The following is a 27,592-nucleotide window of genomic DNA, read 5'->3' as shown; positions in this document are numbered from 1 at the left end:
TCTTCAATGTACATTTGATGCTGTCACTTTTTCTCTACATCTATAATTTACCAAATTCATTAATTCACAGTCATGTTGAAATTCTGAACAACGACATTGAAGTAAGATTTATAACTTTAATATCTTTTTCATGTACCAACAGCGGAGCCCACGCATCTGATCATCCTTTACTCTAGAACTTAAGAGGATTATGCAAAAAACTTTTATGAAAGCACACTTCATAAACAAAGTTTCCTTTCTACTTCAACCAAAATATTGTACAGCTTATGAGAAAACTTGCAATAATAAATTGTAAAATGTTTTACAGACACTAATATTTGTAAATCTTTATGAGAACAATTTTTAGGTGATTGATAACGTTTGTTATTCTTGATAGTTGCAACAACAACAAACACTCAGGAGGCATTTGCTTATGTGCCAGATATTCCCCTCTTTGAGGTAAGTGCCGTTTTAAAGATGAGGAAATTGAGGTACAGTGATATAACCAGGCAATCTGACTTTAGGGTCCAACTTCTTATCCACTATTCTAAACATGGATGTTGTAGCCTTTATAAACATTACATTAATCAAATACAGCATATCTATACTCTAGTAAAATGTTCCAAACCCTAAGCCAAAATCTCTGTTTTAAAATTTTTACAACTTTTTGGCCATGGAAACACAAACAAACAAAAAAATACACTTGGAGAATTAGAATGTATTACATAAAGACACCAACTAGTCATTCCTACCTCAAGTCTGTCTGTTCGCATTAATTTCTGTGCAGCAGCTGCAGCAGCTGCAGGTACAGGGACACCCGGATTCCCTGTAACCAACATTGGTGCAGTCGGCAAGATCTCTGCTGGGACCAGGCTTGGAGAAACAGGTCCCAGATAGGGATTAAAGGCTGCTGATGCATTGGTGGCTAAGCTTGGTGCAACTGAAAACATTGGCTGAAAAATAAAATAAAAGCAAAATTTAACAAGCAGGTCTCAGCTCAAAGTTGATTATTCTTAATTATACATTTGTCCTCCATCCATCTATCAACTCTTCCTTCCTTCCCTTCTTCCCTTTAATCCTGTGTTCATTTACCATTTGTCCTCCATCCATCTATCCATTCTTCCTCCCTTGCCTTCTTCCCTTTAATCCTGTGTTCATTTACTATCATTTAGGGTAAGGCTGTTTTATTAAATAAGCACTCATCAAATCAATGTTTTTCTAAAATATAACAGGTAAAATATCCATTAAATTATTCACTGGAATTTTGAACCTGGGGGGTCTATAATACTTGTAATTTTTTTTTTTTTTTTTGAAAAATAGATAAACTAGGCAGAAACTCCTTGTGGTCACCTAATCTTCATCTTTGCCCTGACTTAATTCTAGATATTTGTCTAAGAAATACATTTTGTAATTGCTATGTCAGATGTACTTGAAAGACCTGTTTACCACTGTTAATAGGTTGCAAGTGTCCTATGATCCGGAATAAATACAGTAGAACTCCCAGGGGATAAAAGAGTTTCACAGTCAATGTAAGCTGTAAATAAATCTCATGGGTTTGGGAAAGGTGATGATGACACCTTGTCTTCTGAGCACATAAGATAAAGTGTTTGGTATACTTACTTGATGGTGATTTTTCTGGGGGAAATTATAAATGTTCCACTAGTCTATCATACCTTACTAAGGGAAAACACGTCTAAAATGTGAAGTCTGAAGTAGAACTGCTACTAAGGAAATGCTACATGATTAGTCAAGGAAATACATATGGCAGAACTGAATAAACTGCTACAAGACAGAATTTCTTCCAGAAATGCTTTCATGGATACACAAGGATTGTTTCTATTTGTTGATATGCAAACTTGCATATCATAAAATATATTTGTTCTTGAATAGCATTAATTTACCTGAAATCTAACGATTTGTTTTTCTAGTGTTTAAAGTATAACAGAACACAAACAATTTCATATCTTATGGATAGTACATTTTTAACTTCCTAACAGACTCTCAATTCTAGTTCTCGAAGTTTAATGCTTCATGTAATAATGCTTGTTTCTGAAAAACAAAAGCTTGTAGGCAAAACGGATGCTGTTCTTTAAGGTAATTTTTTTTTTTTTTTTTTTTTTTGAGACGGAGCCTTGCTCTGTTGCCCCAGCTAGAGTGCAGTGGTGCAATCTTGGCTCACTGCAAGCTCCACCTCCCGGGTTCATGCCATTCTCCTGCCTCAGCCTCCCTAGTAGCTGGGACTACCCGCCACCATGCCTGGCTAATTTTTTGTATTTTTAGTAGAGACGGGGTTTCATCATGTTAGCCAGGATGGTCTCAATCTCCTGACCTCATGATCCGCCCACTTCGGCCTCCCAAAGTGCTGAGATTACAGGCCTGAGCCACCGAGCCCAGCCTCTTTAAGGTAATATTTAACAATTTATTTTCTTTACTCAGTAGTAATGAACAGAATTACAGAACATTTTTTAGAATAAAAGAGACATTATAATGTATTAATAACTAATTCTGCCATCTGATAGGAATAAGAAGTTACATGGTCCCTGAATATATGTAGCATTCAAGAGAGCTTTGTAGCAAAACTTTTTGCAATATAAGGCATACATTACAAATGTAATTCTTATAGTACAAAAGAAATACGTTAAAAAGTAAAACATATCCTTTATTCACTCTGGCCCTGACTGATTCTATATTTAGAAAAATAAAATGAATTTCAAGTGTTCCCTTTTTCTTAGGGCAGTGGTTTTCAACCGAGTTGTTTTGCCTCTCAGGAGACACCTGGCAATGTCTAAAGACATTTTTGGTTATCACAGCTGGAGGGGAACTATTGCATATAACGGATGGAAGCCAGGGATGCTGCTAAGTGTTCTACAACATATAAGACAGCCCCTCGCAACAAAGAATTATCCAGCCCCGAAAGTCAATACTGTCAATGTTAAGAAGGCCTTTCTTAGGGAACTCTTCTGTTGACCTCAAAACTTGCTTGGGAAGCACTCTTTGCATTTAGCTATACATTTTTACTAACAAAAATATGAAAAACCAAAATATGCAATACCTAATGTGATTCACTGAGAAGAAACAATACAATATAGATTATACCATTTCAACTTAAAATTATTATGCCTCTGAACACGTTGGTTTGAATGCCATGTTTAGCTACTCTGCCAGGTCGATGGCTCTTGCCTGATGAAGTGGTCTCAAGTAGCACCTCTAATCCCCAACCCCTCCCAGCACAAAGCAGCAACCTGCAGACAACAAGAACTATCTGTGCATTCCAGATTTTAACAATCAACAAGCTGTCAGAAACTAGGGCCCAGGGCAGTCTCTGTCCACCAACACTTCCCGGAGCCACAGCTGACTTAATGCTGCGCCACTGTCCATTCTCTGTCCAGGTGGCAGCAGGACAAGGATTGATTGTATAGTGAATATATGTTGAACTTGGATTTCTATTCAAGGATATTCAGGTTAAACTTGTACTTTGTTATACATTGTCAGATTGCATATGAAAATCCAGCCAGACCAGCACCCTAATTTCTATATTAGTCATTTAAGAATTACAAGAAATTTAGCATAGAAGACTAAAAGAGTCTATGTCAGGGGACTAACAGACTAGTTCAGCAAATGGACAACAGAAGCTACTCATTATCATTCCTCTTTGCATTCTTTTACTATGAATAAACATGTATTTCCAGATAGTGCATTTTTAATGTATACTTCAGAAAGTTACTGAGATGTTTATGTTACTGTACATAATCTACTATAATTATTTAAAAGCAAAGGACAAATTTAAAAATGTTTTTGGAAGAAAAAGCATTTTTATTTTAATAAAATGCGACCAGAGGCTAATAAAACTCAGCTCTCTTAAATCTCATCAAATAAAATACACTGGAAATCTAAAAATGCATATAATGCAGCTGTTGCACACTACAGGCAGAATCATACTTTTATTATGTAAAAATACTGCTTTAATAACTGGCAATAATCTTTCCTGAGTTGTTTCTATAGAGTCAGCAAGAGAATTGATCTTTTGCTTTAATTCAGCAGAGCAAATTCAAATCTGTACAATTTTAGGGCACTGTCCCCAAGTAAAGTCTGTAGGAGCTTTTAAAAATGTGAAACATCAACTATTCAGCAAGCATTATCTCAAATTGTTCCCTCTTTCGATAAGCAGAGCTATTTGCTGAATAGGCAGACAATCAATAACTAGCTTTATACTTTGAAACTTGATTCCAAAAGACAGACAGACAGACACACACACACACACACACACACACACACACGCAACATTCCTTCATTTATTTTAAATTTTTGTAAGTTTGTTACATCACTTTAGTCATACTGTTTTTTCAAAGAGTGCCATGTTGAAGATAGGTCACTGCTAGCCCCATCAGAGAGTGCCCTAATCAGATTAGGAAAGCACTTGACCTGCACTACTGCCAGTTTTCTATTCCAAAAGCTATCCTGCAGGAGGTTCAGCAGAATCTCAAAGACAGGTATTAATGCAATGTTGTTATCAAGTGGCATCCTGTTCTCTCTCTGAAGGATAACATATAACTATGTAATTGGTATATTTGATACTGACTATATTCTTGTGATAATGATTTGTAGGTATCTCTGTTCCTGGAAGACATAAGAAAGTTTGGTTTATAATTGCCTTTTGCCAACGAACACCCTCACCAGAGAAAAACAAAGTACAAACTTACTAATTCTGGTGCTGCTTATGGGTTAATCACTTGTTTGTTTTAAATCGGACATTGATTCCATTAAGGTAATCACACTTCATTATAAATCAAAGTGTTAATGTCATATTGTGACCCTAGTTAGCTATGCAAACATGATTATTAGTAGTAATTCCCTATTTATTGTGTGTCAGCATCATGCTGAGTGCTTTATCTGTGCTATTTATTGTATTTAATCCTTACAACAGTAGAGTATAAATTCCCTTGGTAATTTTTTTTTCTGTTGTGTTTTTTGAGGGGTAGAGATCAGGAGAGATCTGTTTAGTTCCCTATGGTCTATATAGATTATGTGTCTATAGACACAAATGAGTGAATCGAAGGCCTAGGATGTGACCACAGGTGTGTCTGATTCCAAGTGGTTCTCACAAAGTGGTTTTCACACAATGAACCAGGTGTCCATTAAAATCACCCAAAGGACTTTTAAACCGTGAATGCCCTGGCCACTCCTCACTCGTCAGAATCTCTGGTAAGTGGCAGTATTTTTTTAGAGCTCCTAGGTGATTCTAGTTCCATACACTATGTCGTTTTCTACAGATATAGGTACACTTTTCTGATTGTACGTAAGGTCTCTAAGGATACATGTTCCCTTATGGCTCTTTTCTTTTAAACATGGTTTATCCTCCACATTGAATGCTACCCATGCCTAGCCAATCTGTTTAATTCCTAATTGTGCTTCAAGAATTAGGACTCTTCGGGTAAGTTTCTCTTGATCCATCCACATCTCTAACTATGAAGGGGTTTTTCTTACCTTCTGTTACCATGAACTCCTAATTACTCGAACGCAGCATAAACCACTGCATGGGTTTACCTGAGTATCTCCTCTAGTCTGACAAGACTGGATGCTCCTAGAGGGCAGACTTTTGCCTTATGTCTTGTTCATGTTATTTATGTGCTGCGTTTAGCATCTATACAGATCCTCTACAAACATTTACTTAACATATATACTAATGGATTTGCTAACTGCTTTTCTCTGTCATAGAAACAAGCAAACACATTAAATATTCTTTAGAATATATACTTGAATGTGAAATAAAAGTGATTGTTATTTTCTTTCTTTACCTCAAAATTTAATAATTACTATCTCTAATATACCTATTCAAAGTTTATTCTTTTTGTTTTGCAATTTTTTATATTAAGCTTTCTAAGCTTTAGTAATGTAGTTACCATGTTATAATGTTGCAAATATCACAGGGGCTGACATTTATCTTAAAACACCATGTGAACACTGTTTGTTTTGCAATGTTTGAGAATAAAAAAAAAAAGGAGGGAGTATATGTAACAGAAATATGTAATCAGTATACACTGAAATCCACAGAACACAAACTTTAAGTCATATTTTTCTACATTATATGTATGTATATAAAGCAATAAAATATAAAGTGCTTTTTTAAAAAAAACACACATAATCAAGGTATACAAAAGCATGTTTCTGGGTAGGCATAACCCTGTAACTAGTCTCAGTGAGCTATTTTGAATATAAACAGTGCCAAAAGCTAACAGAAGGTATCAACAAATTCATATTATAAAGTTCTTTTTTTCTAAGAAAGCAGGGCCAGGCACAGTGGGTCTGGCCTATGATCCCAGCACTTTATGAGGCTGAGGCAGGAGAATCACTTGAGTCCAGGAGTGTGAGCTTACAGTATGCTATGACTGCACCACTGCATTCTAGGCTGGGTGACAAAGCCAGACCCTCTCTCTTAAAAAAAAAAAAAAAAAAAGATAGCAAATGACTGGAATAAAATAAGAGATACTGTTATAACTTTGCCTCTAGACTGACTTGTGACTGGATAAATCAATGAGTATCTCCTTCATTCTTAGTTTCACTTCATCCTTCAATCCAGTTTTACTGAAATAACAAACATTTAAATAAAGAACACTCTGGCCCTCCTAGTAGAAAGGTATCAACCAGGCATGGCCTAGTTCTTAAAATCCTGGGCCCATTCTCTCAGGCTGCTTGAGGATTCACAGGCTCCTTAATGGAAACAGGCAGTAAGAACAGCAGGATGGATGAAAGCCTACTCAGAGAAACTGACATGGAAACATTTTACCAGAAACACTCTGGGATAAAGTGGCCTTATCTCAACCATTACCTGGATAAAATGGAAAGTAAAGAATCAAAGAACTATTTAAGAATTCTAGGTGTTCCTGGAAGCGTGACAAGTGATGACTTCAAAGCATTCTGCATCCAACTGGCAACAAATGCTTGGAACATGACATGACAGCAAAGTCTATCTAGGTGACAGAAGCCGCAAAGTAGCTCTCAAGACATTAGCTAAAACCAGAAACTGAATTTCTCTATTCCTAGGCTATTTCAAAATTCATGAAATGCACAGGATTTCTACACAAATTATTTATCTTGAGACACCGAATTTGTGTACCCGAAGAATAGCTGCCATCAGAAATTATGGATAGCCACGACTACCTTTGGGATCACAGGTAAAGGCCATTACTAGAGAAATTCCAGAGATCATGCAAAGCTCTTTATAATCACTGCTTATGTAGAGCTCTTTGAGGGCAATGAAGAGAGCCTGGAAACAACAGAATTTCTGAAGGACACTTGGCTGGGATGAACTGAAGAAATCTATCAGCGGCCTCCAGGTTGTAAGCCACGATATACAGCCTATTTTTGGTAAAATTATGTAGGAATTTTTCATTACATAAAATCCGCACCAGACAGTATGTGACAAAGTAAAAATAATAAATCAGAAGAAGATTCCAGAAGTTTTATTTATGTTTTTGATTATTTTTTATTTTTATTAAAGTTCTGGGATACATATGCAGAACGTGCAGGTTACATGGGTATACATGTGACATGGTGGTTTGCTGCACTCATCAACCAGTCATCTACATTAGGTATTTCTCCTAATGCTATCCCCTACCTTACCCCCCAAACCCCCAACAGGCGTCAGTGTGTGATGTTCCCCTCCCTGTGCCCATATGTTCATTGTTCAACTCCCACCTATGAGTGAGAACATGCCGTGTTTGGTTTTCTGTTCCTGCGTTAGTTTGCTGAGAATGATGGTTCCCAGTTTCATCCATGTCCCTGCAAAGGATATGAACTCATTCTTTCTTATGGCTGCACAGTATTCCATGGTGTATTATGTGCCACATTTTCTTTATCCAGTCTATCATTGATGGGCATTTGGGTTTGTTCAAAGTCTTTGCTGTTGTGAATTGTGCTGCAATAAACATACGTGTGCATGTGTCTTTACAGCAGCATGATTTATAATCCTTTGAGTATATACCCAGTAATGGGATTGCTGGGTCAAATGGTATTTCTAGTTCTAGATCCTTGAGGAATCACCACACTGTCTTCCACAATGGTTGAACTAATTTACACACCCACCAACAGTGTAAAAGCATTCCTATTTCTCCACATCCTCATCAGCATCTGTTGTTTCCTGACTTTTTAGTGATCGTCATTCTAACTGGCATGAGATGCTATCTCATTGTGGTTTTGATTTGCATTTCTTTTTTTTTTTTTCTTTTTGAGATGGAGCCTCTCTGTTACCCAGGCTGGAGTGCAGTGGTGCGATCTCGCGTCACTGCAACCTCCGCCTCCCAGGTTCAAGCAATTCTCTTGCCTCAGCCTCCTGAATAGCTGGGACTACAGGTACGTGGCACCATGCCTCGATAATTTTTTGTAATTTTAGTAGAGACAGGGTTTCACTGTGTTAGCCAGGATGGTCTCGATTTCGGTCACCTCGGCCTCCCAAAGTGCTGGGATTACAGGCATGAGTCACCACGCCCGGACCCTGATTTGCATTTCTCTAATGACCAGTGATGATGAGATTTTTCATACATTTGTTGGCCACATAAATGTCTTCTTTTGAGAAGTGTCTGTTCAAGTCTTTTGCCTACTTGTTGATGGTTTTTTTTCTTTTCTTGTAAATTTGTGTAACCTCTTTGTAAATTCTGAATATTAGCCCTTGGTCAGATGGAGAGATTGCAAAATTTTTCTCCCATTCTGTAGGTTGCCTGTTCACTCTGATGATAGTTTACTTTGCTGTGCAGAAGCTCTTTAGTTTAATTAGATCCCATTTGTCATTTTTGGCTTTTGTTGCCGTTGCTTTCGGTGTTTCAGTCGTCAAGTCTTTGCCCATGCCTGTGTCCTGAATGCTATTGCCTTGGTCTTCTTGTTATGGTCTTGGGTCTTACGTTTAAGTCTTTAATTCATCTTGAGTTAATTTTTGTATAAGGTGCAAGGAAGGGGTCCAGTTTCAGTTTTCTGCATATGGCTAGCCAGTTTTCCCAACACCATGTATTAAATATAGAATCCTTTCCCCATTGCCTGTTTTTGTTAGGTTTATCGAAGATCAGATGGTGGTAGATGTGTGGTGTGATTTCTAAGGCTTCAATTCTGTTCCAATGGTCTATATATCTGTTTTGGTACCAGTACTATGCTGTTTTGGTTACTGTAGCCTTGTAGTATAGTTTGAAGTCAGGTAGTGTGATACCTCCAGCTTTGTTCTTTTTGCTTAGGATTGTCTTGGCTATACAGGCTCTTTTTTGGTTCTATATGAAATTTAAAGTTTTTTTTTTTTTTTTCTAACTCTGTGTAGAAAGTCAATGGTAGCTTGATGGGAATACCATTGAATCTATAAATTATTTTGGACAGTATGTCCATTTTCGTGATATTGATTCTTTCTATCCATGTGCATGGAATGTTTTTCCATTTGCTTGGGTCCTCTCTTAGTTCCTTGAGCAGTGGTTTGTTGTTCTCCCTGAAGAGGTCCTTCATATCCCTTGCAAATTATATTCCTAGGTATTTTATTCTCTTTGTAGCAATTGTGAATGGGAGTTCACTCATGATTTGGCTCTCTGTCTATTATTGGTGTATAGGAATGCTTGTGATTTTTGCACATTAATTTTGTATCCTGAGACTTTGCTGAAATGGCTTATCAGCTCAAGGAGTTTTGGGGCTGAGACGATGGGATTTTATAAATATACAATCATGTCATCTGCAAACAGAGACAATTTGACTTCTTCTCTTCTTACCTGAATACCCTTTCTTTCTCTTGCCTCATTGCCCCAGTCAGAACTTCCAATACTATGTTAAATAGGAGTGGTGACAGAGGGCATCCTTATCTTGTGCCAGTTTTCAAAGGGAATGCTTCCACCTTTTGCCCATTCAATATGATATTGGCTATGGGTTTGTCATAAATAGCTCTTATTATTTTGAGATACATTCCATCAATACCTAGTTTATTATTTTTAGCATGAAGGGATGTTGAATTTTATTAAAGACCTTTCTGCATCTATTGAGATAAACATGTGGTTTTTGTCATTGGTTCTGTTTATGTGATGGATTATGTTTATTGGTTTGCATGTTGAACCAGCCTTGCATCCCAGGGATGAAACAGACTTGATCATGGTGGATAAGTTTTTTAATGTGCTCTAGATTCAGTTTGCTGGTATTTTATTGAGGATTTTCGCATCAATGTTCATCAGGGATATGGCCTGAAATTTTCTTTTTTTGTTGTGTCTCTGCCAGCTTTTGGCATCAGGATGATGCTGGCCTCGTGAAATGGGTGATGGAGGAGTCCCTCTTTTTCTATTGTTTGGAATAGTTTCAGAAGGAATGGTACCAGCTCCTCTTTATACCTCTGGTAGAATTTGGCTGTGAATCCGTCTGGTCCTTGGCTTTTTTTTGGTTGATAGGCTATTAATTACTGCCTCAATTTCAGCACTTGTTATTGGTCTACTCAGGGATTTGACTTCTTCCTGGTTTAGTCTTGGGAGGCTGTATGTGTCCAGGAATTTATCTATTTCTTCTAGATTTTCTAGTTTATTTGCATAGAAGTATTTATAGTATTCTCTGATGGCAGTTTTTATTTCTGTGGGATCAGTGGTGATATCCCCTTTGTCATTTATATTGTGTCTATTTGAGTCTTCTCTTTTCTTCTTTATTAGTCTGGTTAGTGGTCTATCTATTTTGTGAATCTTTTCAAAAAACCAGCTCCTGGATTCATTGATTTTTTGAAGGGTTTTTTGTGTCTCTATTCTTCAGCCCTGCTCTGATCTTATTTCTTGTGTTCTGCTAGCTTTTGAATTTCTTTGCTCTCGCTTCTCTCGTTCTTTTAATTGTGATGTTAGGGTGTTGATTTTATATCTTTCCTGCTTTCTCATGTGGGCATTCAGTGCTACAAATTTCCCTGTAAACACCGCTTTAGCTGCGTCCCAGAGATTCTGGTACATTGCGTCTTTGTTCTCATTGGTTTCAAAGAACTGATTTATTTCTGCCTTAATTTCATTATTTACCCAGTAGTCATTTAGGAGCAGGTTGTTCAGTTTCCATGTGGTTGTATGGTTTTGAGTGGGTTTCTTAATCCTCAGTTCTAATTTGATTGCACTGTGGTCTGAGAGACTGTTTATGATTTCTGTTCTTTTGCACCTTTTGAGGAGTGTTTTACTTCCAATTATGTGGTCAACTTTGGAGCAAGTGCTTTGTGGTGCTAAGAAGAATGTATACTCTGTTGATTTGGGGTGGAGAGTCCTATAGATGTCTATTAAGTCTGCTTGGTCCAGAGCTGAGTTCAATTCCTGAATATTCTTGTTAATTTTCTGCCTCATTGATCTGTCTAATATTGACAGTGGGGTGTTAGTCTCCCATTAGTATTGTGTGGCAGTCTGTCTCTTTGTAGGTCTGTAAGAACTTGCTTTATGAATTGGGTACTTCTGTACTGGGTGTATATATATGTTTAGGATAGTTAGCGCTTCTTGTTGCATTGATCCCTTTACTAGTATGTACTGCTCTTCTTTCGTCTTTTTTTATCTTGGTTGGTTTAAAGTCTGTTTTATCAGAGACTAGGATTGCAATCCCTGCTTTTTTTTTTTTGGCTTTCCATTTGCTTACTAAATATTTCTCCATGCTTTGTTTTGAGACTTTGTGTATCTGTACGTAAGGTGGGTCTCCTGAATACAGCACACTGATGGGTCTTGACTTTTCATCCAGTTTGCCAGTCTGTGTCTTTTAATTGAGGCATTTAGCCTGTTTACATATAAGGTTAATATTGTCATGTGTGAATTTGATCCTGTCATTATGATGCTAGCTGGTTATTTTGCCCATTAGTTGATGCAGTTTCTTCATACGTCGATAGTGTTTACATTTTGGTAATTTTTTAGTGGTTGGTACCAGTTTTACCTTTCCATATTCAGTGCTTCCTTCAGGAGCTCTTGTAAGGCAAGCCTGGTGGTGACAAAATCCCTCAGCATTTACTTGTCTGTAAAGGATTTTATTTCTCCTTCAGTTATGAAGCTTAGTTTGGTTGGGTATCAAATTCTGGATTGAAAATTCTTTTCTTTAAGAATGTTGAATATTGGCCCCCACTCTCTTCTGGCTTGTAGGGTTTCTGAAGAGAAATCTGCTGTTAGTCTGATGGGCTTCCCTCTGTGGGTAACCTGACCTTTCTCTCTGGCTGCCCTTAACCTTTTTTTCTTCATTTAAACCTTGGTGAATCTGACGATTATATGTCTTGGGGTTGCTCTTCTCGAGGAGTATATTTGTGTTGTTCTCTGTATTTCCTGAATGTGAATTTTCTGCACCCAGTTCGAACTTCTCAGTGGCTTTGTTTACACTGTTAGCGGAAAACCACGTACTCAAGCCTCAGTTGTGGCAAATGCCCTCCCCCTACCAAGCTCTGTAGTTCCAGGTTGACTTCAGACTGCTGTGCTGGCAGTGATAATTTGAAGCCAGTGGATCTTAGCTTGTTGGGCTCCATGGGGGTAGGATCCACTGAGCAAGACCACTCGACTCCCTGGCTTCAGCCACCTTTCCAGGGGAGTGAATGGTTCTGTCCTGTTGGCATTCCGGGCACCACTGGGGTATGAACAAAATCTCCTACAGCTAGCTCAGTGTCTGCCCAAACAGCCTGTCTTGCTAGGTCGGGGAAGTTCTCCTGGATAGTATCCTGAAGTGTGTTTTCCAACTTGGTTCCATTCTCCCCATCACTTTCAGGTACACCAATCAAACGTAGGTTTGGTCTTTTCACACAGTCCCATATTTCTTGGAGGCTTTGTTCGTTCCTTTGCATTCTTTTTTCTCTAATCTTGTCTTCACACTTTATTTCATTAAGTTGATTTTCAGTCTCTGATATCCTTTCTTCCACTTGATCGATTCAGCTACTGATACTTGTGTATGCTTCACGAAGTTCTCATGCTATGTTTTTCACCTCCATCAGCTCATTTATGCTCTTCTCTAAAGTGGTTATTCTAGTTAGCAGCTCCCGTAATCTTTTATCAAGGTTCTTAACTTCCTTGCATTGGGTTAAAACATGCCCCTTTAGCCCAGGGGAGTTTGTTAATACACACCTTCTGAAGCCTACTTCTGTCAATTCATCAAACTCATTTTCCGTCCAGTTTTGTTCCCTTGCTGGCAAGGAGTTGTGATACTTTGGAGGAGAAGAGGCAAACCGTTTTTTGGAATTTTCAGCCTTTTTGAGCTGGATTTTCCTCATCTTTGTGGATTTACCTACCTTTGGTCTTTGATGTTGGCGACCTTTGAATGGGTATTTTGCGTGGGTGTCCTTTTAGTTGATGTTGATGCTATTGCTTTCTATTTGTTAGTTTTCCTTCTAACAGTTAGTACCCTCTGCTGCAGGTCTACTGGAGTTTGCTGGAGGTCCACTCCAGACCCTGTCTGCCTGAGTAGCACTAGCAGAGGCTGCAGAACAGCAAAGATTGCTGCCTGTTCCTTCCTCTGGAAGCTTCATCCCAGAGGGGCACCCACCAGATGCCAGCTGGAGCTCTCCTATATGAAGTGTCTTTCGATCCCTGCTGGGAGGTGTCTCCCAGTCAGGAGGCACAGGGATCAGGGGCCCACTCGAGGAGGCAGTCTGTCCCTTAGCAGAGTTCAAGCACTGTGCTAGGAGATCTGCTGCCCTCTTCAGAGCTGTCAGGCAGAAAGTTTAAGTCTGCTGAAGCTGTGCCCACAGCTGCCCCTTCCCCCAGGTGCTCTGTCCCAGAGAGATGGGAGTTTTATTTACAAGCAGCTGACTAGGGCTGCTGCCTTTCTTTCAGAGATGCCCTGCCCAGAGAGAAAGAATCTACAGAGGCAGTCTGGCTACAGTGGCTTTGCTGTGCTGAGGTGGTTTCTACACCCTGTTCAAACTTCCTGGCGGCTCTGTTTACACTGTGAGGGGAAACCACCTACTAAAGCCTCAATTATGGTGGATGTCCCTCCCCCTACCAAGCTTGATAGTCCCAGGTCGACTTCACACTGCTGTGCTAGCAGTGAGAATTTCAAGCCAGCAGGATCTTAAGCTTGTTTCGCTCCATGGGGGTGGGATCCGCTGAACAAGACCACTTGGCTCCCTGACTTTAGCCCTCTTTCCAGGGGAGTGAACAGTTCTGTCTCGCTGGCGTTCCAGGAGTCACTAGGGTATGAAACAAACAAACAAACAAACAAACAAACAAACTCCTGCAGCTAGCTCAGTGTCTGCCCAAATGGCTGCCCAGTTTTGTGTTTGAAAGCCAGGGTCCTGGTGGTGTAGGCACTTGAGGGAATCTCCTAGTCTGCGGTTTGCGAAGACCGTGGGAAAAGCGTAGTATCTGGGCTGGATAGCTCCATACCTCACAGCAGGGTCCCTCACGGCTTCCCTTGGCTAGGGAAGGGAATTCCCTGACCCCTTGCACTTCTCGGGTGGGGCAACACCCTACCGTGCTTCTGCTTAGCCTCTGTGGGCTGCACCAACTGTTTAACCAGTCCCAATGAGATGAACTGGGTACCTCAGTTGGAAATTCAGAAATCACCCGCCTTCTGCATTGATCTTGCTGGGAGCTGTAGAGCAGAGTTGCTCCTATTTGGCCACCTTGCTCAGGTAATTCCAGAAGTTTTATTTTTTAAAATTTCAATAATTAAACACTATAGACCTTCCATTTGTCATCAAAGAACATATGATTTTTAAAAAAGATCATTTTACATTGTATTAGTGGTTTAGAAATGACAGCAGAATGTCAATTATTCTATAATTTATAATATTAGATTTATTAATCTGTGTGGACACAGATTAAATCATTCATTTTCTACTACTTATTTTCTCATCTTATGAAATGAGATTATGTTTACATTATAAGATTGTTAAAACCTGTAGATAATGTATTTCAAACTGTTCACTATTTGTTGAAGATGGTCAGAGATCTCGCTCTTTTTTTTTTTTTTTATTAGAGACAGGGTCTTATTCTGCCACCCACGCTGGAGCGCAGTGGTGCAATCATAACTCACTGAAGCCTCAACCTGGGCTCAAGTGATTCTCGGGCCTTAGCTTCCTGAGTAGCATGAGTAGCATGTACCACCACTCCCAGCTATTTCTTCTTTTCTTTTTTTTTTTTTTTTTTGGTAGAGTTGGGGTCTTGCTATGTTGCCCAGGTTGGTCTTGAACTGTTGGCCTCAAGTGATCCTCCTGCCTCAGCCTCCCAAAGTGCTGGGATTACAGGTGTGAGCCACCACATCCAGCTAGGTTAGAGATCTAATCAATCAACCAAGGACGCTGAGTTGGCTAATGGTGTGTCTCCAATTAGTGCTACCACATCATGAATACCAAAAGCAGAACAGGGTGGTTAAAATCCTGGCCTTGCTACTCACTAGCTGTGTAACCTGAGCAAATTTCTTAACCCTTCTGAACTTCTCAGTCTATCTCTAAATTTAGGGTAACATTACTACTTTAAAGGATGGTATGTAAGGATTTAATATATAAAAAGTGCCAAGTACTGTAAAAGTCCCTAACGTATTGTATTTGTCTCAAACATTTTAAGTCCGGTTTCTGATTCTTGGCTTGGTACATTTCAATAAAAGCTCACAAAGCCTATGAAAATGGGAAACCTTCCTATAGACACCTGCATTCCCTTAGTGTCATGCTCTGAAGATATTAAATGTATAGACCTTGTCTCTCACAATTTATGAGAAAATGAAAACCCAAACTTGGTTGCATAATAACCCAAGTTTAGTGGCATATTTCTTGTAGCCATCAAGCCTCTAGCTGCCTTTGCTAATAGTCTGCTAATACGTGTCCACTTCTATTCCCCATTCTATGTTGCAGCCTCTGTAACTGGGCTTGTGTTCTGGGTGCTGGTTATGCTTCCTTTGAACTACGGAGCAGGTAAACAACCATGAATCTCTGCCTGTTTTTCTGGTGTTTGAGAAACTCCTACCTTCATCTGTTCTTTCACTCATCAAGTAATTATTGATCTCTGCTATATGCCAGGCACAATACTAGATGCTTCTAAGTTTGCTTAGGCCTTGCTGTCTCCCTCTCTCCCTCCTGTTCCTCCTAGGTTTGGGAGCTAAACTGACTGACCCTAGAGAAGTCAGATGCTGTCACCTACTTGACTAAAAGTCTTGTCACTGCTCAGATACTCTGAATACTCCTGATGGTATGGAAGTGCTCATAGTATTATCTTCTTTGATATGACCACTACCTGGGTTGGATCCAAGTTAATGCCATGTTTTCAAACAGTCATCTGTAGTAGTGGCCATTCTCTTTGAGCGGCAACCCTTTTCCACATTAATCACCTGGCTTCTTCTAGTCCTGTTAATATCCCTATTTGTAAGGCCCACATTAAACTCCCAGTAAGTAGCTGATTATGACCATTCCATTCATTTCTGAATCTCCATGTCATTACCCTCATCAAAACAGGGCTGACTACAAAAAGGATAAAAAAGTCTCAGGTGGGGTTCTGAAGGCAAATTTCCTGTACTAAAGCTTTCTCTACAGTCATTAAAGTCCCAAATGCCTTAAAATTGAATAATTAAAATGATTTCTGTACTTATTACAAAGTCATCTCTGAATCAAGTGTATTTTTAGACAATGATCTCAGGATACCTTTAGCAGAAGGGTAATTCCACATTCAAATGTAGTCATATGAGGAAAAATTAACATAAAGCCTGAATGTGCTCACAACTAATAAAAATAATTTGTCTAAGCAGAGAATTTTCTAACAAAACTATCAGAAAATATGATGATTGTTCTGATGGTTTCAGAAATCTGTGATTTAGAGATCTCATAAACAATATATTTGTTAGTAGTATTTCAAAGAGCATAAATATTGTTTACAGTTTTTCCCAGGACTGCACATATGACACCCTAGAATGGCCTTCAGAGTCAGACACAAGGACTAGGTCAGTTAATGTGGTGACCAGTGTTCTCCTCTTCCATCTGAGAACCACACTTGCTGATCTCAAAGGTGCTCCCGGTCAACAGAGAGGGTACAGCCTGGTGATAGGCATGCTTTAAATGTTTAAGTAGAACAAAGTATCTTCACATCAAGGATAGGCCTTAGAGCAACTAAGGTGGTAGCCACCCCAAAGACTTATCAGATCTTTGAAACTGTATGTGAGAGCCAAGTGCAAATGAGACTTTTGTCGTACATGTTGTCAGAGAATGGTGATAGCTATTTTTTTTTAACCAAGTGGAAATCTTCATGCTATCCCAATACAAGCATGTGAAATTAGTAGATGTCACAAAAAATAACTTTAAGTTATCTCATTTTTAACTGAGCCCTCAATAATGGGGGGAAAAAACAGATCAGGTTAAAACAGACACATAATTACTTATATTCTCTCACTTCAACTGTATAGAACTGATCATTGCTATCACTGCCCATGTAATATGGAGATCCTCCCACCTTGAAATGCAATCCCCTACTCTTTTGGAATAATTGGTGCATTGAGTTCTAAAAGAGAATAATAATTACATTGAGTTCAGGTTTTAGAATGCACTTAGAAAAAAATTAGCACCATGCTACAGTTAGCATCCCAGAAAAACATGGGTCTTCACGTTCCCATGACCCCATAATACTGCATATAAGCTAGTGACATAAATTACTAGCAGATATATTCTGATCATTGCAAATTTCAACACGCATTTAAATTTAAATGTAGAATTACTATGTCACAATTAATGTCAAAGTACCTTTTTCAACCTAACACTAATTCTTACAATCTTCTACATTTTGATGAATAAATATGAAGAGATTATTAAAGTCATTTATTACACACACACTCCAGAAATCCAAACAGTTAAATAGAAACGTGTGTTTCAAAGCAAGAGTCACCCATATATACTGCTCAGCAAACATTAAATATCTGTGACCACCCAGTTTTTCAACTTTAGCTCTTTAAGCCCTCAGAGTTTCAGCCTCCCCTGATTAATTCTCCTTTAATGAGACTTCCAAGTCTATGATATTGATTTACTACTGTCAGAATTCTCCTAGCATTTGTAGCTATGAAATAATTTCAACTTAAATTACAGAAGAATAAGAAAGGTGCCTTTTCAAGAAAAAGAACTATACACATTCTTTTCAAGGAGTAAGGAAAGGGAGAACTATTCTCAAAATTAAAGACCATACATACCAATTTTAAATATCATTATTACCTCTAAAGGTGGCTGAAAATGTATATTGACTATACTAGTGAGTTAGATGACCACTGTAACACAGACCATTTTAACACCTGCCAGTCTTGGGATTTATTTTGAAGAAAAATTTAGAGGAAAACAAATGCTATAATGTAAATGTCCATGTCCTCTGGCCAGAAATGAGTACCTACACAATGTATAAATTGTTCCAGCATTTGACTGATACTTAATTTTGCTAGAAAATGGTAAGGCAACTGAAATTCTTGTCTGGGTTCAATTCATCTGGTGCAATAATCACTTTAGTACTAAAACTGAGCACTCTGAATTACAAACTTAATGAGTGAAGACTGAAAACATGCTTACCACGGGTTGTAATGGGGCACCAGGCATCATGGCATTGGCTAGTTGCATTTGCTGGGCCAACATGGCCATGTTCTTCTGCTGAATCAAGTTATTGCGTCCATTTATCTCCAACTGCGTTTTTAAATGTGGGGGTGGATGAAGATATTTGCAGTTCTCCCTGGAGCAACGGCCCTATAAAAACAAAAGCCGCAAATGTCAGCTTAAAAAAGAATAAAATCAGTGAATTATGACAAAAAATATAATGCAAACCACCCACTTGAATGTATCATGGGTTTTTCACACAATGCACTGTCCATATCATTTGATCATACATATAGAACAAGTAATGAATTCACCAGAACGTATTATCAATATGAGAGGTTGAGACATTTGAAAAAGTTTAAAAGCTTAAAAAGTTTCAATTATTTTAATAACATTAGCATTAATATTTCCAGATTCAAGTTTAAAAATCTACCAACTGCTAGGGTAATACTAAAACATAGAATATCAAATAACGAATATCAGTCTTCTTTCATAATATCTTCCTGGTTAAATTTAATGATTTAAGAATCAAAGTTATGTAATTTATTTTCACTTGTACTGAAATCTTAGAAAATGAACTTAGAGGACTCAAGGCACATTGTATCTTCAGTAAAACACCTTTACAAGTATCTAATAACAAATAAAATTAAAATTACTACTAGGCTTTACCAGCCCATGCATTAGGAATTTACAATTAAAAAGAAGAAAACTCCCATGTGTTCCCACTCTATATAGAGATTAATAAGTATAATGAAATATTGGTGAAAAATGTGGCCTTTAACTTTTCAAAGATAAATCTAGTCTTCTCCATTTCACAAAATCCATGAAACAATAAGAAATGGATATATTTACCCTCCAAAAATTTTTTTAAAATGGAGAAACTAAGTTGCTATAAGCCAGGAATGGTGGTGCACTACCTCTGTACTCTGTCCTCAGCACTTCATTCTAGTACCTTCCTTGAATATATACCACCCAGACCAACCTACCAATGAACATAGCCTGGACTGAAATAATGGAAAGAAATCACATGTGTTTAGTAGTAATCTTAGCACTTTGGGAGGCTGAGGCAAGAGATCCCCTGAGCCCACGAGTTTGAGACCAGCCTGGGCAAACAGTGAGAGCTCATCTCAAAAAAAAAAAAAAAATAAATAAATAAATAAAGAAAGAAAGAAAGAAAGAAAAAAACACACCCCGAAAAAACAAACCTTATTATAGGTCGGGGCATGGTGGCTCGCGCCTGTAATCCCAGCACTTTGGGAGGCCAAGGCGGGTGGATCACGAGGTCAGGAGATCAAGACCATCCTGGCCAACATGGTGAAACCCTGTCACTACTAAAAATACAAAAATTAGCCAGGCGTGGTTGTATGCGCCTATAGTCCCTGCTACTCAGGAGGCTGAGGCAGGAGAAACGCTTGAACCCAGGAGGCAGAGGTTGCAGTGAGCCAAGATCGCGCCACTGCACTCCAGCCTGGGTGACACAGCGAGACTCCATCTCAAAAAAAAAAAGTTACTATAAAATAATAAGTATAAATATAACTTCCTTTAGGATAGCTCTTTTTAATACAAATATTCATTAAAGTCTATAATATGCAATATGGTGTGAGACACTCCGCCCACATTTTTTCAATATATTTTCAAATCATATCAATAGTAGCAGATCTCATCAACTACCTTGACAATGTCTTTCAGCAATAAATCTAATTAAAACTGTTTATAAACAGTACAATAAAAATTTTTTTCCTTTTTTTTAAAATTATACTTTAAGTTCTAGGGTACATGTGCACAACGTGCAGGTTTGTTACATATGTATACTTGTGCCATGTTGGTGTGTTGCACCCATCAACTCGTCAGCACCCATCAACTCGTCATTTACATCAGGTATGACTCCCAATGCCATCCCTCCCTCCTCTCCCCTCCGCATAATGGGCCCTGGTGTGTAATGTTCCCCTTCCCGAGTCCAAATGATCTCATTGTTCAGTTCCCACCTATGAGTGAGAACATGCGGTGTTTGGTTTTCTGTTCTTGTGATAGTTTGCTGAGAATGATGGTTTCCAGCTGCATCCATGTCCCTACAAAGGACACAAGCTCATCCTTTTTTATGGCTGCATAGAGAAGCCATCATTCACATTCTAAAAAAACCAATTTAGTATAATTTAACTTTACACTATAAACTGACTCTGATGCTTATACTTATGATAAAATCTGTCATAATGCTAATTTAAATGATCAGTTTTGGCTCCTTTTGTATGAGGTTTTTAGGAATGTCTCTACACTGGGCTAGAATCATAGGATACTGCTCGTTATTTTTACAAACTTCATGTAATACTTGAAATCAGTAGGCAGTGGAGGACAGTGGATAGCAAGGACCTTACAGGTCTCATGAGCTGGGACAGAGGCCTAGCTCTCTTACTCATCAAGTGCATGAACTGCATAAGAAGCTAATTTCTGTAAGCCTCAGGCTCTCTATCTAGTACAGAATTATTAGAAAACGTGTATCACTGCCACCACAATTTAAATTGTGTATCAAACAAAAGAAAAACAAAACATTGGTATGAAGATGATTTTTTAAACATCTATTAGTTATGGCTATTGGTATGCTCATAAAGTAATATATATATTAAACTTATTCCATATAAAATCACCATACTTGATGTATGTTGGGATCAGGAGTGCGTTATCAGCTTAAAAGCATCTTGATACAAAACAACCAAAAACAACCTTAGATTCCCAAGATAAACCACAGAGTAGGACTGGCAAAAATAAATAACTCCTGGATGGCATATGGTCTAATTTCAGGGATATTTAGTTGAAGTCTCCTAGAAAAAGCCTGCTTTTTCAGTACAAAGAATAATTTGGCTGTAAGAGAAATTCTTGTTCTCAATATCTCCGCATCATATTTCTTAGTAAAACTGGATTTCTTTAAATGCAGATAAGCGAGGTTATGGTCACCACGAGAATTCACTTCCCATCAATTCACTCACGTCAGTTTCTATAGTTCTGTAAATAGAGCACAGATAGCCCTGAGCCATGAACCTGACCTTCCAACACTAACTCTGGGCTTCCTAAGCACTTCATTCCAGTACTTTCCTTGAATACACACCACCCAGACCATCCTGCCAATGAACATAGCCTGGACGGAAATAGTGGAAAGAAATCACATGAGTTTGGTATACATTCTGCATCAGTGCATCTCAAAAATTTTACAAGGAGCTCAGACTTCTGATTTTCATTCTGAATATATGACATCTACTCAGGAAAAATGCTGTTCTCCTACATTTCTTATCTATGGTAACTTTCTCTGCCCACCTTGATTTGATTGTGTTGAGCCCCTCACTTTCAAAAAGCTGTGTTCCTAAGAATCAACTGATATTTGGTGAAAAAGTATATAGACTACCAAGACTCTCCCACCAAGGGCTGTGACCATAGGTTTGAGGGCCCAGAAATTAACATTTTAACAAATATTCCAGGTGATTCTGATATAGCAGGAAACACTACAAAATACAATTGTGCAACGCCAGATAAATTTTCATTTGACGTGTGGAAAAAATAACAGAATAATGTCTGCAATGATACTAGATAAACTCGGCTTCTTAGGAAGTTTAAAACATGTTTAATGCTGACTCTTCTGCTGAATGATTATAGTTTGACAGATAAAAAGGTCAAAAATAAGTTAGAATAAACATTCTCCATTAGAATTACCTAAAACCACCAGGAACATACCTTCCTTTGAGAGTTAAGGTAAATACTACGTTGGTATGTTGCCAGCTTCATCCATCTCAGCCCTCAGTAGCATTACACCTCAATAAACATTCACAGAATAAATGAATGTTCATTTCTTACTAAATGCCTCAAGATGAATTGTATTCTAACTCTATTCTAGAGACAATGGAGATAATAGAAAAAAACTAAGTATGATACCAAATCTTCTGAGTTGTACTGACCTAATGATGCTTTTATTAAGAGGTCAGTCATTTAAATAATACATGATAAAGCTAGCCACAATAAAAGAAGAAAAGGAAACAGAAGGAGGTTTGTAAATTTCACCAGGGACAAAAGGAGATTTGTATAGACATTCAATATTTCTGGCATCCTAAAATCTATACAATGACAATACATTTTAAAAGTCTAAAAACAGAAATTCATCAGTATCTAAAATTCACATATACAGACTTCTATATTGGAGCTATTACTCTAAATCATTTAGAGATTTCACTTCAAGATACATTAAATTGGGCTGCTAGGTTAATGGGAAATATAAATATAAAAGATCTTTGTCTTCAGTTTTGATAGGTACAGGTAGCTCCAACTATTGAGATAACTGTGTAATTTTATCAAATATAGCTTTGTTCAAATTGTAGCTATGTAACTTATTTGCTGTGTGACCTTGTGGAAGTTAGTGAAATTCTCTGAGTGGTCACATCTTTTCTATATAATAGTAACGATAACATCTCATTGGTGATGTATGAAGATTAGTAAGTAACAGGCCATCCTCACAAATGGCGCCTGGCATAATAGGCAGTCAATAAATATTAGTTATTTTCCTCTCTTTTCTTAAGTTCTCAAGCTAGTAACAAGTAGCAGTTGCTCAATTTAGCAGTGTATCTATTAAAAGCTCTAAAAATAATACAGGTAGCAAAACCCAGTGACAATGCATATCAATCACCAATAATGTAATAAAAGCTTGGCTCTTAATCATCATGTATTTGCCACATCCACCAAGAAAAAGTGTCATTCTAACATATTTTTTATAATGTTATATTTCTGTGCCTTGCTTTTGTTGATTACACTGAAATCTTACTTTTGGAGAGCTGTCCAGCTGACTAGCAGAACACTCTATAGAGCCTACATAGTATTAGGTTGGGAAAAAGTAATTGTGGTTTTTGCCATTAATGGCAAAACTTTTGCCCCAGCCTAATAGATCCCTTAGGCTCCATTCAAGGAGTCTTTTAAAATAGAATTAATCCAACAAAGATTCCAAAGACATCATAGCAATACACGCAGTATATATTTTAACGGAAAGAAGGAAAGTTAATAAAATATTGGTCTACATCAAGTTCAATTTTTGTAATATTTTTTCTCCACTTTTCAATTAAAAGTAATCTGTCCAAAAAAGGCAAAATTTGCCCCTTGTAGTCTTAAAAACCTGTATGAGACCAATGAGACCAATAACCGTCATTCAATAAATATATTCATCAAGTAACTTCTGAAGTTGTAAGTTGTTCAGTTGTGAATTTAAGAATTGTCTCATTAGTCTTTCAAACTGCTATAAATATTTTTGTGGCTATAATAAAGGAAAATATACATTTAGATTGTTTAATCCTCCAAATAAACGTATGGTTCATTTATCAGCATTACAGTTTAATAAAGCATACTTTTACATTACATATGTATAAATATAGTATATAAACTGCATACGTAATATATATAGTAAGATATAAACTATAAAATATAATGGAAGCTAGGTAATTAATAGTCAAAATAAGAATAAAACTGAATGAAACTAGAGGTGGTAAGTTAGAAATATGAGAAGCTATTTCTTAGCTATGTGTAATGCATTTACGAACTAGCTAATTGAAAACAAAACGATTAGAAGTTGGTTGGACTTAATAAAGCAAAAAATATCAAAATCCTAAATGAAAACTAATTTTCCATTTTTAATTATACTTCTACTTAAAATAAAAGGAATATTATGATTTGTGGAGTCAGAGTCTAAAGACACATGTTATTAAGCAGCCAAATGGTAACTATGTGGCAGGATTACAATTACCAAGTTCTATTTAAGTAGACTCTGGAAATAAAGGAGCAATGGGAAAAGTACAGGGCTACTAGCTTATATTCATAAGTCTTTCCCAATTTTCATTATGGTTTTCTGGTAAGACTGTTCAAGCTATAATCATTTATTTCAACTGTTAAAACCAAGATTTCTTTTTGGGATAGCTGATATTTGCAAACGTTTTTGAAGTACTTTCTGGGTATTCATTGCTCAGATATTGCCCAGAAACTCTGGCTAACAAGTTTGATAGTTAGTTATTGAAAATTCTTACCATTTTTTTTTTTCAGCTATCTCAGAAAATATCTCAGAAAATTTTTGCCAAAAATAATAACATTGGCAGTCAAGCCACACTATTTCACACTTGCAAAAAATGTTTTTTATGGCTCTGCCATGGTTATCAATTCTAATGCTTAGGTGAATAAACAACACACACACACACACACACACACACACACACACACACACATACACACATGTATATAAAATATTTATTTAAAAATTACAATTATCTAATGTTAGAAATTTTATGGCAGCCTATAAGGTGAATGATTTTAAGAGAAAATTTTATTTCACATACATACAAATGTGCATGCACACATATATACTTCAGGGTTTTGTTTTCACTTTGGTTGGTATGAGTTTGATTCTAAGAATCACAGTTTACTGGCTTTTGCAAGTACTAAAAATAACTGCCATCTAACACAAAGTATATTGTTGCTCTTAAATGTATATTTCCTGATAACTCACTTGTTTCCATAAAGGACTTGGGTTAGCTTACAAGAGCACATACATCCTAAAAAGATGTTCACAATTTCTCAACCTCAGCACTACTGACATTTTGGGCTAGATATATTTTTGTTGTGGGAGCGGTCCTGTACATCGTACTATGTTTAGCAGCATCCTTAACTTACAACCACTAAATGTCTATGTTACCCCAACCCTCAGTTCTGATAAACCAAAATGTCTCCAGATATTGATAAATGTCTTGGTGGGGAGGAGGGAGGGCAGCATCATCCTTTGTTGAGAGCCAGCCACCACTTTACACCTAATGGAATTTTAAATTCTCAAATATTCATGACTCTTTAACCTATGTAAGTCAATAGTTTTTATTACATAATTATCCGTGTTTAATATCATAGCACCCTTGTACTTATTTCACAGTTTTACCATTTTTAAAGGCAAGAAACTATTCTTAAACCAAACACAACTTCTACTGTTTTGATTTCCTCGTTGGTCTTTCAGTTTAACACCAGCAACAAATGCCTAGCATCCCCACAGAAGGTGAAAAAATGAGGTAGTTCTCTTATTTTACTAGGCAAGCAATCTCTAGTCTTCTAAATTTAAGTAGATATAGCAATCCTAATCAATATTTAAAGCTTAACTTTCTAGATGTAAATTGCTATTTATTCATCCAGTCAGCATAATAGCAAATGCATGGAGCTCAATTCAACCCCAAGAGCTGGGAGATTTTTTTCGTATCAGTTAAACAAACTAAAAAAAATTATGAACATATTTCCATTGAAATAGTCCTAATTTCTTTCAATTACTTTACCACAGATATAAAACATGTTTTCAAATGAAACACAATATAAAGCAAATTTAGATTTTTTCCCTTTCCTGGTCCCGTAAAAAGTTCACACACACACACACACACACACACACACACACACACACACACACAGTGGCTTAACAATTGTTGAGACTGCCAATAAAAGAAAGAAAAATACACACATACACATACACACACAACCTACTGAGTTCAAATTTGTAACTTTACCATGGCCTGAAAGAATATAAAATAATGTAATAGATTCTTTTTAATAGGCACTAAACATTTCTCATCAATGCATAATCTAATCTCAAATGGGATTTTAGGTTAGACTTTTCTAGCTAAACAGCCCTCTCGAGTATTCAATAGCTGTTCTAGGCACTATTTTGTAGAACATTCCTAAGTCTAATGATGAAGATTCTTGGATATTGAAACCAATAGCGACATTTACGATATCCCAAAATATCCTCACTATTGACGCAATACCAACACACCCCCACTCAAACACTGGGATATTATGACTTTTTTTTTTTTCCCCAGAGAACCTAAGAACTTTAATTGCACAATTCCCATTAATCATCTTGAAAATGGCATAACTGAAACGCTACACCTCTAGAGACTGTTATGTAATGCATGAGAGTCAAAGTAGCTGCCACTGAGAGGGTTGAGAAAGTGAAAAAGGCAACAAATCACACACACATTCTTGTGACAAAAAATACCACTTTTTTTTCTCCAGCAGCTTTTGCCTGTGAGAAATCAGATACACATACAACTGTTGCTGTTGCAGTTATATCGGCACACAATTTTAGCTGATAGTCATTTGAAGAAATCTTAATCTCCTCAGAGTGTGCCTATAAGGCTCTTCTATGTAGAGTGGCTTGTGATGGGATGCTGTAAGAAGAAAGTCTCACTTTTTTCTCATACCTATGGCCTCCTCTATCCCAGAGAATCGTAGAAAAGTGTATCACCACTGCTGAGGTTAATGCTATGCAGGGCTTAACTGCACCTATTGTCTGCCACTATTCCATAGTCTTCATAGGCTCCAAAGACAGATCTGACCACCATCCCTGAGCCAAACCAGAGTCTCTATGACCTTGTGAAAGCCCAGTGACATTTGGTAGGTGCCAGCATCATTAAACAGTCCAACATTTGCTGGCTGCTTTTTTATAGCATCATGAAACTGGAAATGCCAGATCACTATGTTTCTATTATTTTTAAATTGCTTCATTATTTTTTCAGTACAGCAACAATCAGATTTCTAAACTGTTTGTAGCTGAAACACTTCTGAAGTTTTATGACATCCAAATCAGACACTTTTCAATCTTGGCTAATAATTAAAAGCCCTAACATTTACATAATTAATTTTAGCACTCTATGTGTAAAGCATGCCTTTCAGTGGAGAAACACAAAATGTGTTATAAATATTATCCAATTTATCATTGTACCATTACTAGGTGGATTTAAGTATGACAGTCTCTATTAAATTTCCAGAGCTTTCCTGAGGATAAAACGGAGGTAAACGTCTTAAGTCAAATGCATCCAATTTTTCTTCTAACAATCTCTTGAAAGACTTGTTTAAGCAGTTCTTTACAGACTGCTTAAACAATCTAGTTTAAGACTAGTTCCTAGTACGTTTACAAAGCAAAACTTCTCCATCTTTAAATCTCTCCTTCTCTCCATGAAGTACTGACTAAAAACCAAAAGGTATATTTTTATTATAACACAGGAATAATAACACTTACATAGTGCTTCCTATATTCCAGGTACTGTTTTCAAAACTTTACCAATGTTAATTCCCTTAATCCTCTCTCAATGTTAC

At 37.3% G+C, this 27,592-nt stretch overlaps 1 protein-coding gene across 50 annotated transcripts in view; it reads right to left on the bottom strand.

The window, feature by feature from the left end:
- Positions 1-27,592, bottom strand: part of MBNL1 (muscleblind like splicing regulator 1) — a 222,733-nt gene that overhangs the window by 31,563 nt on the left and 163,578 nt on the right. For all 50 annotated transcript variants that reach the window (XR_001443154.3, XR_013413604.1, XR_013413606.1 and 47 more), the window contains 2 exons: positions 18,431-18,601; positions 732-932 (listed from right to left, as the gene is read on the bottom strand). Coding sequence is in view for 45 of the 50 variants with exons in the window: in XM_015131818.3 (XP_014987304.1) it covers positions 732-932; positions 18,431-18,601 (372 nt within the window). In the remaining 5 variants the exon portion in view is untranslated. The remainder of the gene's footprint in view (positions 1-731; positions 933-18,430; positions 18,602-27,592) is intronic.

Source organism: Macaca mulatta, chromosome 2 (assembly GCF_049350105.2).
Source record: "Macaca mulatta isolate MMU2019108-1 chromosome 2, T2T-MMU8v2.0, whole genome shotgun sequence".
Taxonomy (NCBI): Eukaryota; Metazoa; Chordata; class Mammalia; order Primates; family Cercopithecidae; genus Macaca; species Macaca mulatta.
This window is presented reverse-complemented; position numbering and strand designations above follow the sequence as displayed.